At 34.3% G+C, this 20360-nt stretch overlaps 1 protein-coding gene across 2 annotated transcripts; it reads left to right on the forward strand.

Moving 5' to 3' along the window:
• Nucleotides 1-3367: 3367 nt before the first annotated feature.
• Nucleotides 3368-20200, forward strand: RB195_021341 (uncharacterized protein; the record flags this gene model as incomplete). 2 transcript variants are annotated; one of them, XM_064208032.1, is made up of 24 exons in its annotated part: nucleotides 3368-3553; nucleotides 3615-3680; nucleotides 4074-4186; nucleotides 4653-4763; nucleotides 6159-6271; nucleotides 6386-6570; nucleotides 6661-6739; nucleotides 6816-6928; nucleotides 7841-8016; nucleotides 8207-8366; nucleotides 8729-8812; nucleotides 9782-9922; nucleotides 9982-10078; nucleotides 10149-10318; nucleotides 10377-10471; nucleotides 11277-11348; nucleotides 11872-11960; nucleotides 17657-17792; nucleotides 17852-17987; nucleotides 18049-18191; nucleotides 18387-18539; nucleotides 18852-18998; nucleotides 19052-19196; nucleotides 20042-20200. In XM_064208032.1, the coding sequence occupies 24 exons, from the start codon at nucleotides 3368-3370 to the stop codon at nucleotides 20198-20200; spliced, it is 3069 nt and encodes a 1022-aa protein (XP_064063913.1). The 2 variants fall into 2 exon arrangements, with proteins under 2 accessions (XP_064063913.1, XP_064063914.1); XM_064208033.1 differs by lacking the exons at nucleotides 4074-4186; nucleotides 4653-4763; nucleotides 6159-6271; ... (2 more) ...; nucleotides 11277-11348; nucleotides 20042-20200 and having other exon boundaries at nucleotides 19052-19211.
• Nucleotides 20201-20360: the final 160 nt, after the last annotated feature.

Here is a 20360-nt window from a genome sequence, read left to right on the forward strand (position 1 = left end):
CGCTCTCCCATCAACCCGTCTTCTCATCCTGAAACATCAGCACTCATAGTAAGCCTCACTCATCGCTTGACCTCTCCTCCTCGATAATCGAACATCAAAGCAGTTCATCGTGAGCGTGAAATGACCACGTAAATTGTTTTGCTTGTGCGGTCACGTATTTTCCGTGAAATTTCGTTCGTTATTCGTTATTCGTCGGCCCGCCTCTTGCTCTTCTACCCCTTATTTTTAGTTGATTTTTCGTATCATCTTTCAGAACTGTCCTGAAATACTCACGTTAGGCGGAGTCAGAGGGAAAACTTTTGCACTAAGGGCAGCTAACAACGTTTGGAAACGTAGAAACGTCCTGATACAGACGTCAATCGAATAATTAAACTTCTCCATTTTGCACCATTTTCCAACTCATATCTTCACTGGAATTCATGGATGTGTACATAAACTCAAGAGATTCGGCTTTATTAGCACAAATGAAATTCTCCTGATATTTGAATAAATGGTAAAGATTTTTCTAAAGTTGTATCCTATCATTACATATGTCTGACAACCGGAAAAGCTTACTAATTGCCAAATTATCTTTTCCAGTTTAATCTTTTCATTTAACAATTTCTTTTAAAATTGTTTGAATTTTATAGGGACTATTTTTTTATTGGACTCTGCCTGTCATGCCCTTTAATTTGTCGCAAATGTTTGAATTTGATGAAATGATTGTATTTCAAGATACAATTCATTTTAAAAGTACCAATTACTGCCTCTTTTACGGATTTCTCCTTATTGTGTACGTTTCAATTCAAAAATGTTTTTTAACGCTTTTATCAGTTAACAATTTGTGTTATTATGAATGTGAAATAATGTGCAGTGTAAACCTAACGACATTCTTGCTTGAGCAAAAAAAAAAGGAAACTAACGCAGAATTTCCCATGAAAACAGTTTTTTTTTCTGCAACATCTTCGAGTAAACAGATTAAAATTATATTGATTGACCTTTCATTGAAAAATCCTGTCTTGAAAGATCTAATCTGAATTTCTTCATCTTCCGTGAGATGCTGTGTTCGGTTGTTTTCCGTTTTTGATTAATCCTTCATCACTTATCACCACTGGGTTTTTTTTTCCTGTAATTTTGATTTAACGTTCGTCTTCTGGAATAGCAAAGTTCTTCACGTGTTTTTTTTATAACGAATCTGCACACTCGAGAACTTGAGAAATAATCAAGGACCACTAGTTTGGTCTCCGTTACTTTTGCTTTTTTCTACTTACATACTTCCAGATAACATTATTATTTTGTTATTTCAAATAGTTTCTCAACCTTCTGTAAGATTAATTTTCTTCCTTCGCTACCAGTAGTTGGAATGAGCTATGTACTATGTAATTTTGTGTAGTACTTAGTAATTTCGTTTTTGCAATTATTCTATCGAAGCAAACAGGAACGAAACGTGAATGAATACCACCTTGTTAAGCACAATTCAAAAAAATTAATACATCGGTTACGAATGTTGAATAACACCTAATTTTCGTAGTCACATTCCGGGAATCGTTGCAAATATGTGTGTAGCAGAATCTATTTTTTTTCTCAACATATACTAATATTTTTATAAATGTATCAGACAGATTTCTTTAGCATAGTTATTCATCAGTTATTCTGTTTAGTATTTTAGGAAGTTCTTTTAACTAATTATAACTTAAATATATATTAACTTACATAGTTTCTAAATCTAGTCATTTTCTGTATACAATTTTTTTTTAAAATATGAGATACGAAAAGGCATGTCAGTATCACTATGGTCGGCTGAACAAGAGTTGACAGCTTGCAATCAAAAACAACGCCACTCTCTGCATAAAACCCCGCCAGGGTATTTAAAGCTGCCTTCACATAAACTTGTCATATATCTTTATCTTTTCTATCTATTAAGTCATTCCAATTCTCATTCATCACTTACCATCTTTCAATCGAAATCACCATCAACGCGATGACAATTCCTAATACATCGACCGACTATTAGTAGTTTGAAAAAAAAAATTAGTCAAGGTGTTCTCACCTCGCTACCTCACTAATGCAAATCTTCTAGATTTTAGATTCTGTTTAGATTTGCGGTTATCATTTTCCTGCAGAAAATAACATTTTATATTATTATTATTATTTATTATATTATTTTATATTCATTTACGAGTACAAAACATATTTCTTGCCAAATTCATCTAATAAATGATAATTTTCTTCCACAAAAAAAACGAAGTATAATTCTATATATTACAATAATTACGGTGCTGAAATATGAGTAACAATTCTCATGTGGCGAATTGCGATTAATTAGCATATCGAAAACACGTTCAAATCTCTATCGTATCAATTGATGTTTTTGTTGTTTATTTTGCTTATTACTATCCGTATATTCCACAATTTAACCGCTCATATATTTAAGGGATATTGATTCTGCTGGAGATAGGTTTATGCTATATAAGTTGCTCCCTTACATGATGAACACCCGATATGCGCAACTGAGTGAAAATCGACTTACTCTGTTTTTCGATTGAAGGGAACATTTAAACGTTCGTTTTGTAAAGTGCGGATAATCAGATGAATCCTTCGAAGGCGACACTGTTGTGACTTCTTCTACGCTTTGTTCGCTTATTTTCAACGCATAGATCTTTGAGCTACTGATCTTAGTTTACTTCCTCTTCACAGCTCCTCCAGTCCTAGTTTTACTTGGAATGCTTAACATCTTTTTCAAAATTCATCTAGTTATTAACCAAAATCTTCCTTAATCCTCGATTTAAAAAAGAAGACCAGTCAAGAGCATTTAGAATTTTTCTGAACAACTACAAATTTTTGAGTTTTTCAAGCACAACTACTTCTTATCGAAACTTTCAATATTCGCTATGAAATCAGTGGGATTTCGCTCATTTTCCGCCCGGAATAATCCTAAGATTGGGAATGGTTGCTTCTTTAATCATCCTGTACGGTGTTCTCGTAGTAGAAGTTTTCTGGAAGTTCAAATAAACATTATATAGAGTTCTTCCTTTTTCGTTCAGACTTTAATGACGTTGTAAAAAAATCTGGACTTATTCTTTTGCCGTTTCTCGTTGATATTTTTACTAGGAATATAAGTAGTTCAATGACTTTCTCACGAAAAATTTCTAGAGAAATTAATCACATATTTATCAGGACTTGTGTGACTTATTATTTTTTATTTGTGGTTTTTTCTATGTTCGACAGCTTTGCTGTTGTTGTTTTGAATTGAATAGTATAAACGAACGATACGGTAGAATGAAATCTAATTGGGATTAGCCTTCTTATTTATTCGTTTAATTTGCTAAACGGTAACTTCGTAGCCAATTTAATTATTCGGTTAAAAAAAATCTTTTAATGTTTACAGATGAATGGCTCATCGAGTGATGAGCTGCTTGCACTCCGTCTTATTGAAGAAGATGAACGTCTTCAGCCCGAATGGGGTTATCTCACATTAGCCATTGTACCATTTATTTGTATTATTGGTAATTGTATGGTCGTGGCGGCTGTATGGACAACACGAAGTCTACAAACTCCTACAAACCACTTACTGGTAAGACTTACATGTTAGTTTTTATCTAATTTAAAGAAAATTTTTGAAAAAACATTTTGAGGTGTCTTTGGCTATGGCTGACCTCATCGTCGGTGCTTTCGTGATGCCATTTAGTATATACTTATCGGTATGTTGTCCATTTTCGTGGATTTAACTGTTTTTTTTTTACTATTATTTCACTGAACTTCACCCAAATATATTATCCTGCCAGTTATTTATTTTTCTCTGGAAAGTCTGATCCATAGGGAATCTAAAATTAAATGAGGCCTCCAAGGGATTTGGGAAAAAAAGCTTCTCTCCTATAATTATCTATTCACAAACACCAATAGTGCTCCAGAAAAAAAAAGAAGGAAAAGAAAAAAAGATATTGCTATGAAGAAGAGTGTGTTTAATGGGGAATTTTCACTTTTCTCTAAAGATTTTTTCTGAACCCAGAAAACTTTTAAAAAATCGACTGCAGTTTTCATTTAAATAAATAGAACGTAAAAGTGCGATTATCCTGAAAATGCAAATTTTCCAGATAAACGGTCTCCATTGGCATTTACCTCTACCGATCTGCCATTTTTATTGCGTACTTGACGTTGCTGCAAGTACATCATCAATAATACATTTAGTAATAATAAGTATTGATCGGTGAGTTTTTTCTTTCAAATTTAGCCGCTCCTTTTTCACTTTTTTTTCTCACGTTTCTCTACTCTGTTCGGAACGGAATAAACTCAAAAAAAAAAAAAGAACAAAATTTGATGTTTATTTCCTTTCAAGATGTTTTTATCTCTCATTTTGCGAATTAATTTATATTGACGGTTTACCTTTTTAACAGCCTTTCCACACTTTTTTGTTCATTTCGTCCTCTTTTTTCAACAGTATAATTTTTCAGAAACTTTTTCTTTCTTTTTTAAAAAATCTCATTTTTTCTTACAACACTACCTACTACGTTTACTGCATTACTTTACAGTACAATTTCAAAATTACATCTATTGTGCATTGTGACTTTCTTAAATTCACAAAAATATAAATTATTGTTCTAAGCGGACTTCCGATCCGGGATTTTTGCTACTTTCTTTACGATGAGAAATTGTTCCTTTTTCGGATTTTCTAGGATTTTACTTATTTCGAACGTTCTTTGTGGGGAATTAGTTATTGAGAAGAGCGCTTCTATGCGATTCCCTATGAAGTCTTCAAATCTCAGCTGCTATACTCGCCTCATTAGGTACGCAGCGAATGTGCGAGTAGCGGAGAGTACGTACTAATGAACGAGCGTGTGAAACTTCACTGAATACTCGATGTCTGTGTATGAGAGTGCACTAAACCACCTTCTAGTCTTACTTTGTTGGTTATCAAACAAATATTCGATTTGCTAAAAATATTCCGTGAAAATACAAGCTCAGCTAAATTGTATTTCCATAAGGGAGCAAAATATACGGCATCAACGATTTTATACGAAAATAATTAGTCATTTTAAAGCAAAAAAACAATAGCTGTGGGGATTGAAACCAGAAAACTCGAGTAAAAATACACAGATAATTCTGTAATCAACACCTATGTTATTTTCACGAACTGTAATTAGAAAACAAAAAAAAAAAACTTTCCACAAATAATTCTCGAATCACGAGATCAATGAGTGTGTTCTTTTATTTACAGCTTTAACTATGCCCATATGTGCTATTCGGGAAAAATCTACTCGAGCATCAATCAACTGCCGAAAATGTCGTTTGTCCTCCCAAAGAGGGAAATCATTCACTCAAAATGAGCCGCGGTGACTACAGATTCACAGAGAAATTGAAGATAACTGAGAAATCGTTGAATTAAAGGATGACTTGAAAGTAAGGCGAAAACAAATTAGGGGGATAAAAAAGATTTATGGTGGAATTTTCTTGAAGAGAAGAGAATTGTTCTCCTGAAAATGTCAATGTGGATTTTAATGGCCAGCTTTCTATCATTCCGAAATACTGCTCAATTTCTGGGTGAAGTGACGAAAATTCGAAAACGAATCGCACCAAATGTCTTTGGTAGAGGGACATACGTTATTGCCATGAATATCTGGATTGGGAATTATCCGTTAAAAAATCTTTACGACTTATTAGCAGTAACGTTCTGGATGTTACTCGCTCTAAATTATATGTGAGGAAATCGTAGTGTGAAATATTCGAATTTTTCTTCTTATTAATTTAATTTACTACAAATAACTAGTGAAAAGTGGAGTAAAAGGAGTATTCTTTAATATTTACTACTCAACACATAATTTTAGCAGAGATTTCCTCTTTTCTGACTTCACGGATGAATAGACTGGTTCTTTCGAGATTTTCCCACAGCAAACTTATTCCAATTCATAAAAGCGGGTGACCGTAATCCATTGATTATCCTGAATTCCTCTACTAATTTCTAATAATACCAATAATTAGGTCATAATACTTTAGGAAATCGGCAAATATTTAAGCAGATATTTTTCACACTAATCCAATACACTAACCCATGAAATCCAATGATGATTCACTCCACTTTTAATTTCTATACTGGAATTTTGTAATAATATTGTCATTATTCCATTACAATGAAATCAATAATGATACGATTAATAACTGGTAATCATTTTGAATAATTCCAGATTGGTAGCAGCAACAAAACCAGCTGAGTACAAAACAATGAAGCACAAGAAACGTGTCTACGTAGCAATTATCCTTACATGGATATTTAGCATAGGCATGTCTCTACCACTAGGTATGTCCAGGGAAATTCTGGAATTCACTAATTACACGTTAGAAATCCGTGTTTGTTCGAATTAATTATATGTTTGAAAATTTCGAAGAATACTTCTGAACTGTAATTATTGAGGTACTGGCTTCAATACACGAACAAAACACTTCCTACTTACTGAACATCATTGTGGAATCTATAATCCATTATATATGTTAGGCAGTAGTATATTTGCCTTTTATTTACCATGTTTTGTCATGTTAATCACTTATGGATACATTTTCTACACATTACGTAAACGTCTACGAGCAATTCAATTACAGGTAAGTAAATTTAATTACGTTCACTAGAAATTCCGGATATATTCCTTAATAAAACAATATAGGATATTTTACATCGGTTAAAAATTCCAGGAGATGGCTGGCGGGCAATTTTTAGGTTTTGGTGCTGATGTCGGGAATATAACAACGTCTGCCATTCAATCCGTAATTGGTAGGTTCACAACGATTACCCACTGAATAAAAAAAAAACTTCCAACAAGGTAATTTTTTAAAGTAATTTTTTTCAGGTATCGCACCAAAAAATCGAAATATGATCACATGGGAGAAACCATTATTAAGAAAAATTGAAGAAACTGCTGCTGAACATGCTAGTTCATTGAACGATAGCGAACGAGAACAGGTGATTTCTGGATTAGTTCAATTCGACAATTTTTTTCTCGGATACTAGCAACATTGATAACAAAACTTTAAGAATAGCGAACCTTACAAGATGTTTCTAATGTGATTTTCATCTGAATTGTATCATTTAAAACACAACAAGTAAGAAAATTACTATTCAGAAAATTATCCTCGCAAAAAAGGCAAAAAGAAAGGCAATAATTAAGAAAATTATTGAAAATCCTTATTTCTACCATAAACAGAAGTACAAGACCAAATCTATCGATCAAAATGAGATCTATGTACGTGTTTGGCTATGTGGACATCCCGACGATACATAGTCGCCTGCATGATCATCGATTTACTTTAAAAAAAAGCTAGGGAAAATTTGTACGTGTGAATACGATGCTACAACTGAACGAACTAATTTGCTGCTCTTTTCTGACTCTCTCCATGAAGAGAAAAAAACTTGAAGAAAAAACTTTGAAAAGATGCCGCAAATTTCATCCAATAGAACTATTTTTCTTTTAAAAGACCAAATTGACCTTGTCTAATTCTATTAACAGGAGTTTTTTTTTTTGAAGTTATTACGATTTCGTATACATTTAGGGTTTCCTACAGCTTTTTATCTAAGCTAGCAATCATAAATTAGTAATCCATGAAGTTTGAATGTTTTTGTGAGCTTCTGGAACTTCCTTACGCGTTGATTGGGCTAATAAAGTTTTGTTTTGTGAAACTTGCAGTCTTTTTTTTTTGAAAGAAAAACAGTTCTGTGGATTGCAGTTGAGAATAATTAGTTACTAGTAGCTTAGCGTAGATGAGCAAGGGACAAGAGGAAAAATTGGAGAAAACACTGAATAAACGAGAAGAAAAAACGAATAAATAAGTAAATAAATAAACCAGACTCAACTACTAGCCAAACCTTTTCTTTCAGCTCCAAACAATCCTTGAAGCCGTTCATCCTTCCTCATCTGGAAGTCAGGATAATACAACTATTGAAGATGAGAATGAACGACCACCGTCTGTTTTATTGGAAGCGGTCACCTTAAGATGTGAAAATTCTAATCATGGGCCGATGTTGGAACTCCCGCAACCAACATACGCAAAGAAGTGAGTTCGTATTGACCGGTAGATCAGTCGAAGATCAAATCGAACACTACAGGGGAACGTATTTTATTGTGCCATAATTGTTCTATTGTAAACGTTTATACTTCAGCGTAATTTCATTAGGAATCCATGAATGAAACAAATTAGAGAATTGAAATTAGGACGAATCTACTGTAATGTTTTCATTTTTCAGCATGTCTCGACGATTTTCTGATGCTGTTCACTCAATTTCTGTTCGAGGTAGGAAGAAATCAGTCAGTTTCGGTGCCGTAAACGATAGACGTCGACATTCGGAATATCCGACAGCATGTGATGAGGATAGTCGTGATCTGCACAGCTTGAAGCCTCCTTTGGTTAGTTTCTTAGTTTTGTTGCATATAAATGAATGCACGACCATGGCACACACATGGACCCATGATTGGTCACATTGCGGGTAGGAGTGGCGGATGATCGCGTTCCATTGGATGGTTCTCCTTATCTTCTCATCACTTTAATATATAAAAAATGACATACACAAAAACAAATTGTGCTACGCATGGAGAATTTGTAGAAAATTTATTTTTATCGACAACTGATCACGGAAGAGACATGGACATGGAAGAGATTTCCTAGCACATCACCGCAAACAGTATTTCTACTATACGTGTATTAATTTTATGAGTGAAATTATCTCAAATAAGTGGATGTCACCAATTCGAAACATTAATACTTTTAGAAGTTGTCGCATTCTCTGCCTACAACTACTGTAGTAAAAGCCACATGTGTTCACGAGGAGCACAACGGTTGTTGTGTGAGTAGAGTGAGTTAGCGGATTTGAGTGCCAGTCGTTGGCAGTCTCCTCTTACAGTTCCATCGCTCAGTTCTTTGTTCTTTGATTTGCTTTCGCATGTGTTTTGTTCGTAATTATAGTAAGTAACCGTTCTACCATTATTCACAAAAATGAACACGGACCCGATAGTTCTATAAATACTAATAGTTTTAGATATTTTCCAATAATTAGGCAAGAATTCAGTTATCATGAGCGCTAACCTTCAAAGATTGATCCATCCAAAATTTTAAGATGTAAAAATGTTGCCTAGTTAAATATTATACCTTAAAACAGCAGAAAATTACAACTTATCATTATTTACTATAACTTTGCAATAGTTAGTAACAAAACGAATAGGAATTCCTAATCTGAGTACGTCGGAAAATCCTAGACTAGCTTTGTAGTTTAGACCTAAACCTACCTGTTGTTTAAAAAAAATGCTGGAAGATTGCTGTGAAACATATTTCTCGAGAGTAAAAGTGCCTCAGTTAAAGTAATTCAGGTTCCTTGAAATTACAAGAAAAAACAACCCGACTAGAAACTATCAAAATTCCTCTTTTGTTCGTAAAATTTTCCAATATTTAAAATCATTCCCAGTTTTCCATCAATAAGTGTTTAATCGAGTTTTTTTTTTCGAAATTATTAGTAACAAATTGTTCTAATTTTATTTTCCAATACAGTTTGATGCATGTCTGTCTGCGTCTCCTCCCGCGCTTTATCTATCTGCCGAACCATACCTGTCTGACTTTAGAAATAGGCAGCGATTTTGAGGGGGATGATGGGACAAATACTCAAAATTGTCCCAAGTGATGCATGTTTTTGAAGTTATGATCATGCCGAGTGTGCATGATCGATATCGTTTTGCAACGTTCTGTTATTTCAATAAATATTGATTATTTGACATTGATAAATTAAGGATCACTCAATGCACAGTGAAATTACATCCGAACAAATTTTCAGGTAGAAAAACGAAAAATGAGACGTCTCTCGGAGATCATCTCAGACTGGGATCGTCCATCTCGAACTTCACTCTCACATATGTACACGTATGCTCGACGTGAAAGTGTGTATATAGCGAGGAAAAAGTTGGCTGGATTAAAGGTAACAACACTCACTTCGAAAATGTTTCCTCCTGAGCTGAAAAAAAAAACGAGATTAAGGATTGGGCATTGGATTTGTTGGCAAAGTTGAAATCAAAACAAGGAATGGCAATCCGTCGTGAAGCACGTGCCACAAAACTTGTAGCTACAGTTATGGGTATGTCGTAATAAAAATAAAAGATGGAAAAATATTAAAATTAAAAAAACAAAAAATGGCTTCCTTTCAGTGGTGTTTCTCGTCTGTTGGTTGCCTTTCTTCACATTGAACATGATTAAAATCTACAAACTTATCTATAACTCTTGGCCTGTGGATTTGGAGATATGGTTCCATTGGTTCACCGCTCTCGGTTATCTTAACTCCTCATTAAATTTCTTCATATACTCAACTATTAACCCCGTAAGTCAAAGAATCTGCGAAATCACCCGGTTGAGGAAAATAAACAACAATTTTTCAGAAATTCCGTCACTCCTTCAGAAGACTACTGGGATTCCGTCGATCCAGAAGACGAAAGGAAAAGTCTTGGATGCTTCCACCTAAAGAAAGCAGCAAGTACGTGTTTAACGATATTCACGTTCCTTCACAGTTTCATTCATGTTCGTTGGATTTATGTACAACGTATTGGCGGATTTACCTACCATATAGCGACAATAATATTCTCACTCTGTAGTGGATATAAAAATGATATGTATTATAGAAATAATTCCTTAAAATACAGGAGCTATTCCAGCACAATAAAAAGTAAAGGCGAAAGCAAATTCCTATCGTATGTTTGGACGACATGCGCAGTGGATTGCGCCGTCTTGCGGTCGCCTGAGTTCAACTTGCCTCATTACTGTATTTATTTTTCAACTTTCTTCGCTCTGCCCTATCACTTACATGTCTTCAAAAGTCAGGCTCCTACGTTTTCACTATTTTTTCCCGGATTTTTCCGAGCAAAAACTCTCTTGCAACTTCTTCTTTTTTACATAGAACAACATTTTCTGTAGGACAATATTTATTTTATAATATGATAATCGATTCTGTCTTTGTTTATACTTCAATAATTCAACTCATTTCCTAAACTTATTTCCAGACTACTTCTTTCTTTCTTACTTTTTCTCTTAGTAACATTTGTTTACATACCATAGATCCTCTAAGGCTAATGCTTAAGTCTTAGGCCTCCGACTGATTTAGTTATTTATTTCCAGAAACAAGGGGACCAGTGAGTGCCCCCACCCCAACTACATTTTGCCCCAAATCTATGCTTATTAGCACTTATTTTCATAAACTACAGATTTCCCAAATAATCTGAAATCGTAGAGCAAACTTTGAAGATTCCACTATAAAAGTAGTTTTTTGAAATGAAATGTTCCAGAGGTCCAGCTAAGTGTGGCTGTGGATTCAACAAAATCGTCAAAGTACCGTTACGAAGGGTCAGTTCGGTCGGGTAAGTTTCAGTATGAAATATAATCACTACGTATATATGTATATATTTGGTTATTCTAGAGTTAGTAATTGTCCTATGCATTAAATACTCTTCTATGAATATATTCAAGTAATATGACCACATTTTCGGTGTAGCTAGCTTTATGTATGTACAGCTTTTCGCCGAAATTTATTATGTTTTCGTGTAGTATGCATGAGAAATGAGATTCGTGCACTAGACATCTACCGTACTAATACTACTTGCACATCTTAGGTCATCAGATTCGGAGACAGCAAGTGCATCACCGCCATTTAGAGTACCAAAAAGGTGATGGATGTCTGTAGATGCTCCCCGCTCTATACCTATTTTTGAGATGTTGTCATTTTAGTTGAAGATTTCCTTTGCAAATCTTTTTGTGCTTTCTAGTGTTCTCTTTTTTTTTCGTGAATTGCACGTTAGCATAGTTTAGTTATAAGTAATATTTTCATAGAATGTAACGTATTGTGTTCGTGGATTTGCTACCGCTTATCCATAATTTTTGCAGGCCATTGGCGAATCGAAAGATTTCGATGCAAAAACCGGAGATTATCATCGACGAAATATCGCCGAACCGGTTTTCCATATCGGCTGGAGGTAACACGACTTTCAGGTGAGATCCGTGAAAGATAATAGGCTTATGTGTATGCTAACGGATTTGCTGTTCTTTATTAGCTAGCGAGAAGATCTTTTAAGAAGTCCGCCCACCTTTCCTGAACGTTGAAAACAAATACAGAGAAAAGAAGGTGGAGAAATATTAACGTTGTTTCATTGTAATCGAGCAAAACAATGTGAAAACAACCGCTTTGTAATGTGAAAACACTCAAAAATATGAGAAAACTATATAAACTTTATCAGAAATATCTTTTGAAAATTCCAGAAAATTACGGTGGGGATTTTGGAAAGTATGACATACAAAGACAGTTATCATAGGTACAATCCAAGAGTCGTCCACTTTCGGAAATTACTTTGTCTTTTTGGTTGCTTCTGTAATTAGTAATTAATTAATAACTATTACAACTCTATAATCGTTAAAAGAACAATCTAAGCCCTATGTGACTCCGGAAATACTACTGATTCATGAAATTCCATCTTTTCATGTAGAAATATCTGGAAGTATCTGTGGTATAACGTTTTTTTTCTTCATGAAATTTTTATAAGTCTATTTATTTTGAGAAGATCGTCTGATGATTGTATTAGACGTTCTTCTTCGGAAATCATTGGTGGCATCGTGCTTCCTTCACAAACCGGAAATGAAAAACGAAGGTAAGGATTTATTCCCATAGTTAATACAGTATTTGTCGATAAATCAACGTTAAATGCTGAGTCACACAGCTAATTTTCCGGAAACTTTTCACGACAAAAAAACCATGAGCAAGAAAAGTTTTATTTCTATGATATTTAAGAGGCTCTGGAATGTCAAACAGTTCGGCATCATTACAAATCCATGAAACGAGAATGACATTCGAAGCTATGGTACACGATCAGATAGACGTTGAAATCCTCGTTTAAAGGTTTGAACATCTAATCAATCGATAAAACTTAATTAATTTGTGCGTAGATAAACCTGCTCATTTTAATACTAATAAATAATATAGAAAAATGATTATTTCAGGACAAATCGACGATGCATGAAGAAGATGAAAATATGAAAGCCAAAATGGTAGTCACCTGTTTTATTTCATGGAATCAACTCATAAATTGTAGAAATTTTTGTTAGGATTATTATCGGGTTGACGATATAAGTTTATCGGAGCTTTAAACCTTCCAAACATTACTCTTGAAAAATTATAATAATACCTAGATAGATGGCTATAACAATATGTAATATTAACAGTGACAAGTAATGGAGGAATATGTATGCAGGTTCAATTACATGTTTATTTGTTGAATTTTTGAGACTTTTAAATAGTAATTTTTCATTTTCAGTTATAACAACAGCGAACCTGTAATCATGATTCAAGAAAACATATTCTTTCTATCCTCAGTTTTGAATTATTTAATTATTTCTATTAGAAATGAAAAAAGTGCCAATAATAAGTTCAAGAGCTGCACACATCTATTTCGAATAATAATATCGTAGAATGACCTGTAAAATCCTTATAATTTTTCCTAGAAGATGCAAAAAAACACATAAATCAAACAATACATATTTTACGCTTCCATATGTTAGAATTTCATTATTCTAGAATCTCAGGATCTACGTCATTCTGATTATTCACATTTTTCTAATCTATTCAAGGGCGGAAATTATTCATAAAGCCCATATTGTGCCTACCTCAAATGTCTTCCTTACCTCTTAACAAGCATTTGATTATGTAAAACTTTACAAATCTCACAAAGCACAATTTTTTTTCTTCGGTTCGATCTCGTTAAAATTACAATCGGGTCAAAATTTTTTATCGGTTACATACGTCATATTTATAATAATAATTTACTTGTATTGTCGTTATTTTGTGTATTTGTATCGTTACTTGTTTTTGTGTACTCTTTGTCATTGTGTTGAAGTTCAATAAAAATTGTTAGTTTATTTCGTATCAAGCTACGAAGCGTTTCCAATAGTAATATTCCGTTGAAATACGAAGGGCAAAAACTTTTTTTACCGTATCAAAAATTAACTAATTAACTATTAATTAATTAGTCGTTATTTTCATATCATACAAGTTTATGAAGATTTTTTTTTGCTCTGAAATCTGACAAGAACCTAGTTAGAAAAATAAAAATATCCAAATATTACATGGTGATTACAATTTTTATCTAATATAGCCACCGTATCAGTAAGCACGGAATTACGCGTAAGTTAAAAATCAAGGATAAAATAGGAGAAATAATAAAGTAACGAAATATGTGAACATTTCTTTATGTGATTGATTTTGATAGCACTACGTGAACGTGACCTACATGGATCTATATTGGGTCCATCCACGGGTGCAACCAGGAAACCAAAAAGTTCCAAATTTTTATCATTTATTCTAATAAGTTGTCTCATACGCTTCCTTCTCTCTTTTTCATATAGTTTTTATCTTTTTTACTTGACAATAAAACGTTTCAATGGAGAATCCGATCAGAAAAATTGTCAATGATCTTCGTTCATTGATCGAGCATATATTTTGGCCCGACCTTCGGTAAAAAAAAAAAGCAAATAAAGTTAAAATTATTTAAAAACCATAAAAAAGAAGTTATGGGAAAATTGAATGGTTATTGTATCATGGCATGTCCAACACTTACGATTCCTGCATATGTTTAGCTTTGGATTTGGATTTCTGCACGGTTTACGTTCATGATATCGAATGGGAATAAGCGTGTAGGTCAAGAGGTAACAGTTCACGACTTTCATGATCGTGGGGAAGATGAAGCGGTTACCGTATCATGACATTAGCATTTTGCTGAAAGCAAAAGTAACCCACAATAATCGAGTAACTATAGTTAAGTGATGAAACTCAACGAGAAAGGGGTTATTGGCGGAGGAATTTCTACCTCCCTCTGATCACTTGCACATTTGACCTCGCACCATCGATTGTACTTTTTTTTCCTCTTATTCTCATCCTAATATATCTACGAACATAAACATCATTGAATTCTTATCAGGATTTTTTCTTTGAGATAATTTTGATCGTCCTTCACATCACTAACTGAGTTATTTTATTTAAAAAGATGTAAATTTACTGTAGACAAAATGTGACCATTATCCTCATAGGAGATCCATACATCCCGCCTCCAAGATATGCGGTCGAGATTGTAACACGTTGCAACCAGATCCACTATTATGTAGTCGATGTTATCCAGAAAGCAGCTACGCTAGTTGAACATCTCCTCCTTGAAACTCTTTGAACTCCTCCTTAAATGCCCTTTGCTAATTTTTTCTTGCCAAGTAATTTGTCATTTCATAAGCAAAAAGATGGTTGTTTTAAAAATTCATTTCATAATAATATTATCTAGTAGTAACTAGTATATAGAGCTATAACTAGTATAACTAAGTTCTAGAACAATTCTATACTACAATGTAAGATCTTCAAACTTGTAAAAAAATATAATTTCAAAAACGAATCCTCGAAAAGAAATCTGAAATAAAATCGTAATTATTCGTTCCTAGACTATAAGAAAATTACTTCACTGATTGCTGTCTCCGGGTTATCGATTAATTTCTAGGAGTTTTTTTACAACCAATTCTAGGATTTGTTTGTTAACTTTTCTTCTCTTTGGAAAAGCACATCGAATGTATAGAGGGTAATGCATTTGCCAATATTTTCTTATATGTAGACAAGTTTTTCTTATATGTAGACAAGTCTCTGGACAATAGTCCTTTAAGATCTCTTCTTGGTGTTCTTTTTTCTTTGAAACTGAATTATATGTCTTATTATGAAAGTATGTTAGATTCAAACTGTACTTTGTTAGAATTTGTCGGCACCAGAGCAAAATCCTGCTCTAAAAAACAGCTGGACTCCTTCATTTCCCTATTTATGCTATATGTGTGCTTTTGTTTTCCAGGGACAATCCACGAGACAATAATCGTCCGCTGGCCTGTAGTCGCTGGTCTCAAAAAACTGTTTTTTTAAGTACTCGATTCCTTAACGTTCACTCCGTTCCCGTTTGCTTATGTTTCTAGTCAGATTGAGACGAATCCGCAACCAACGCATTCTATGTTTTGTTTCTTGACTTTTTGAAAAAAAAACAATTAAAGCTATACGCACATTTCGACATAATTTTGAAGAAAAAAAATTGTAGAAAAATGATCCAATAATTGATAAGAGCAACCACAATTAAAACCTAAAAGCAGCGTACCACGAAATTGGCCGTGCTGTGACCTCTCCACGAAAAGGTAGAGCTAATGGTGCAAATCACGTCTATAATCACACTCAACTCTCCTAATTATCCTGAAAAACGTCGTGGGAAATGGTCAACAGCGATCAAATGTTCCTACGATACACCTAACGTGTCACGTATGTTAACGCTGGCATACGGCGCCGCGTCTGCGGACGAGAGAGGCAGCGCCGGAAGTCCATTGATTGTCCGTTTGCTCGCAAACTTGATACGTCCACTTGCGCTCTCAGTTGTGGTGTACGTTACAAGGTGTCTCGTAGGGGAATTCTACTACCAGTGACGTTTCCCACGCCACCTTCCCGGGAGAATGAGTGAGAAGTGAGTGTGATCGCGTTATTCATAACAACACATAACTTCCTAGTCCTATCTCTTCGTGGAAGGGTCCCATCGTCGTCAATTTTGTAGCATGCTGGCTTTATAAATGTCTGAGAAAAGTAACAGTTCATAGTAGCAGTCCTCTAAATTAATTAATTATCAAAGTAAACTCTAGAATGGCTCAGCCTCTTCATGTCAACGACTACAATGATGGAAGAATATCAAACGTTCATCAGAATTTGCGAAGAATCCAGATACTGGATGACACGAAAACAATTTGAAGAAGAGAATTTGCAAAGAATCGAGAGAATCATCTCTAAAACCACCACGTATTAAGAGCTTAAATTTTTTTATACCAAATGGACTCAGCATTTATTGTTATTATCATTGGTGTTTATTATTTCTTGGTTAGTTTTAAGGTAAGCAAAAACAGCTTTTCGCCAATAAATTCCTTCCGAATTTGTTTAGATTTGATTACGGTAGTAGTTATCGCATTTCAGCATCAAACGATCATTTAATGTCTTTAATTCATTTATTTATTTTCACTTTCAGAAGAGGCGGTAGATCAAAATAAATCGAATCTGGAGTCTTTTTTTTGGTGTCGATGATCACACACGATCAATAACAGTTGATGCTAATTATAAGTACGAATTCCTAGCCCACATGAAGATTGCGGTCATTACCTTTTAGGTCTGGCGAGAAATGATCCTCAAGTGATTCTTACATTACGAATACATCTTTTTTTAAAAACTGTTCTCATAAAGACCAGCATAACGACAAAAGATAGTTCTTCCTTTTACTTGAAAATGAACTGGAACTCCGTTATCAAAAGAAAAGAAAGAAGAAAGGAAAAAAGAAAAGAAAGAAGGAAGGAAAAAGGAAAAGAAAGGAGAAGAAAAGAAAAAAGTCGGTGTGAACCTATTCTTGGATATCTGAACAAAGACAGTATCCGATAACTAGGGCGCATCCCCAAATACAGCAACATAATTCCTTATTACGATCAATCCTGAACTATCTATGATATTTTCTAATCGATCGATTTATTCATCATTTTGTAGTTGCTTCTTTTGGAAATAGTCAACAAATGTTAGTATTGCCGATGAATAACCTATTTCAGATCCTCATTCAGTGCTAAGACTCAATGTTAAAATATCCAGAGTTTCTCGTAGACACTTCAGGACTCATAAAACTTGGATTATTGACTTTACTACTATCAAGTACGTTACGATGGCAAAAAATCTACTATGAAATTAAACAAATTCAATTTGAAGAGCGATTTTTAGCAGATGAAAAGTGAGTTTTTTTCATAAGCTTCAAGAAATACGAAAATAATGTTTTGAAACATGTAACAGGTTGAATTCTTATTTACTGGACCGACTAGGACCAGCTGGACTGGAAACAGCTCGTCTCACCTTCATTAAACTCTGTCGATCTGTATCTCATTGCGGGATTGTACCACCGTTCATTCACTACGAAAGTAGATATATGGTAAAATTTCAACAATAAAGAGAGGAATTTTAAATTCCAAAAAATGATGACATTATTAAAGGTTGCACCGAAATATCGTACAACCACTTGTGTCATCTATAAGAATATGTCTACAATTATGACAGCAATTATGTGTTACCTTTATGACGTCATAGCATATAAAAACAATATATTCGATATGATTGCGGATATTTATCCAAAGAGGTTAGTTTATTTGTTATAATTTCTGGAATTTCTTTCCCATTTTTCTCCTCGGAGACTAAGCAAAAACTCCTGATTTTACTCGAAAAAAGTGGCCTAGATTCTTAAAATGAAAAAATTATATACTATTTATTTATTATTAGATTATATATCATTTATTTATTATATTATAAAGAAAATTATAAGACGACGATTTAGATTCTGCAAAGGAAAGAACGAATATGAGACTAGTCGAGTTCTGGATCACTTCCGTAACTCATCGTCTGAGATAGATCTTCCATGGTTTCAAATACTCGTGGTACGGGAACCGTTAGAACGATTCCTCTCCGGATTCGTACATAAATGTGTAAGGTAAGGGTAGATACACGGAACTGTCAGTAATTTAGCCCACCATTCGAGTGTAGGCACGATTTTTCTCGCAAAAGACAAAAGTTGTGGATTATCCGAGAAACAAAGCTCAAAAAAGTGAAGACAATGTAGTCTGTTTCGAATTCTGCGTAGTGGAAATAAGAGGGGAACGATCCAATCTCTCAATATTTTAAGTATATAAGTATTTTATATTTATGTTGTTTCATTTATTCGGCATGTTATTTTAAGTGTATAGTATCTAAGAACTTATTTTCTTATAAAAACTCAATAAAAATAATTGTATTGTTTATTTAGGGAAGTAGGTCGAGCGAACACATGCTATGGTTGCGGTGAAAATATTCAATGCGTTATGGAAAAACAGTATGAACGATTAATGGGTAAAGCACAAATATCCTCGATTGTTCATACTATCGAGGATGCACATTTTGCGCCGCAAACATGGTACATTCCTGATTTCGCTAAACAGTGAGCATCCACCACGACCGCTGTTTCAGGCACTGCGAATTACGAGAGAATTTTCGTAAATTCACCATTGTGAAATACAACGAAACAGACACTGGAGCTATGTTGAATGAACTTGAAGGTCATCTCAGAAATCGTGGAATAGAACAGGATATTCTTAAAGATATACGTTCTCAGGTTAGTGAAGTCTAGCTCTTTATTTCAATTGTTTCGACTTTCAAGCGTTCGGCCTCCTTGTATTGGTTAATATAAAAGATTTATTCACTATAACTCACCAAACAAAGAATTTTCCAACAACAGTTTTCTCAGAAAATAGAATTTTCTCATCGTCCTGCTAGTTCTTAAAGCTATATAGTCGAATCAAAACGATCTAAGCAAAGTGAAAAGGGCCTGCACCAGGCTTCAGGTTGTTCTGATCCGACTATAAAGCGATTTTAATTTTAACGATTTTAATTTCTTTTAATTTTTTTTTAAATTCCCGTCCTCTACAACCTCGTGAGAGTATAAGGATTGATGTTCCCTGGTCTAGGGAAAATATCAAACAGATATACTGTCCGGACAAAAATCCGAGATCTTTCTGTTTCTTCTGTCGTTATTTGTCTCTAATAAACAAATCTATAGTACACATCAGGGAGGTAGAACACATTTAACCTCTTCCTCGTGATCAAACCACAAAAAAAAATCACAGCTAAATATTACTATAGTCTGGTCAAAACGACATGAAGTTCGGTGCACCTGCGTAAGCGGCTGCGCTCGAAGCGGTGCGGTAGAACGTAGCGGTTAGAATCAAAGTGAGACCCTTGCTAGAATCACTTATCGCCGCAGCTCGCGATGGTCCCACCTCGATCGCAGCCGTTAGTTCCACCGCAACGCTTCAAACGCAGCCACTTACGCAACTGCACTGAGCTTCATGTCGATTCGTCTGTACTATAAATATTCCTATCGTAACTTGAGCAATGGGAATCCTACATAGAATATTTTCCGATCTCATCGTGCCATTATCCTAGAAGATCATATTGCAGGTTCTACGGAGGAGGACTTTCCACTCTACTCACAACAACAAAAAACGAGCTATGTTCGAAAATCAAGTGCGATCTTCCCCATATCTCATGAGATTGCTCGTTAAAATGTTCTACTATGATTATTTGTTGTTCGGATATCCTCTACCTCAAATACAATGAGAGTTACATATGTTGTAGACCTGTTAATAATAATTAATAAAAAGTTCTATTCGGTCACAGTGTTATAGTTGATCTCTAGGATAACAAACCTCATAATACCAAGATGCCAGGATGCCACATGAGCGCAGAAAAACTTCTGCATTGTAAAAATTCTTTCAAA

The sequence above is a fragment of the Necator americanus genome, chromosome X (assembly GCF_031761385.1).
Source record: "Necator americanus strain Aroian chromosome X, whole genome shotgun sequence".
NCBI classification, from domain to species: Eukaryota; Metazoa; Nematoda; class Chromadorea; order Rhabditida; family Ancylostomatidae; genus Necator; species Necator americanus.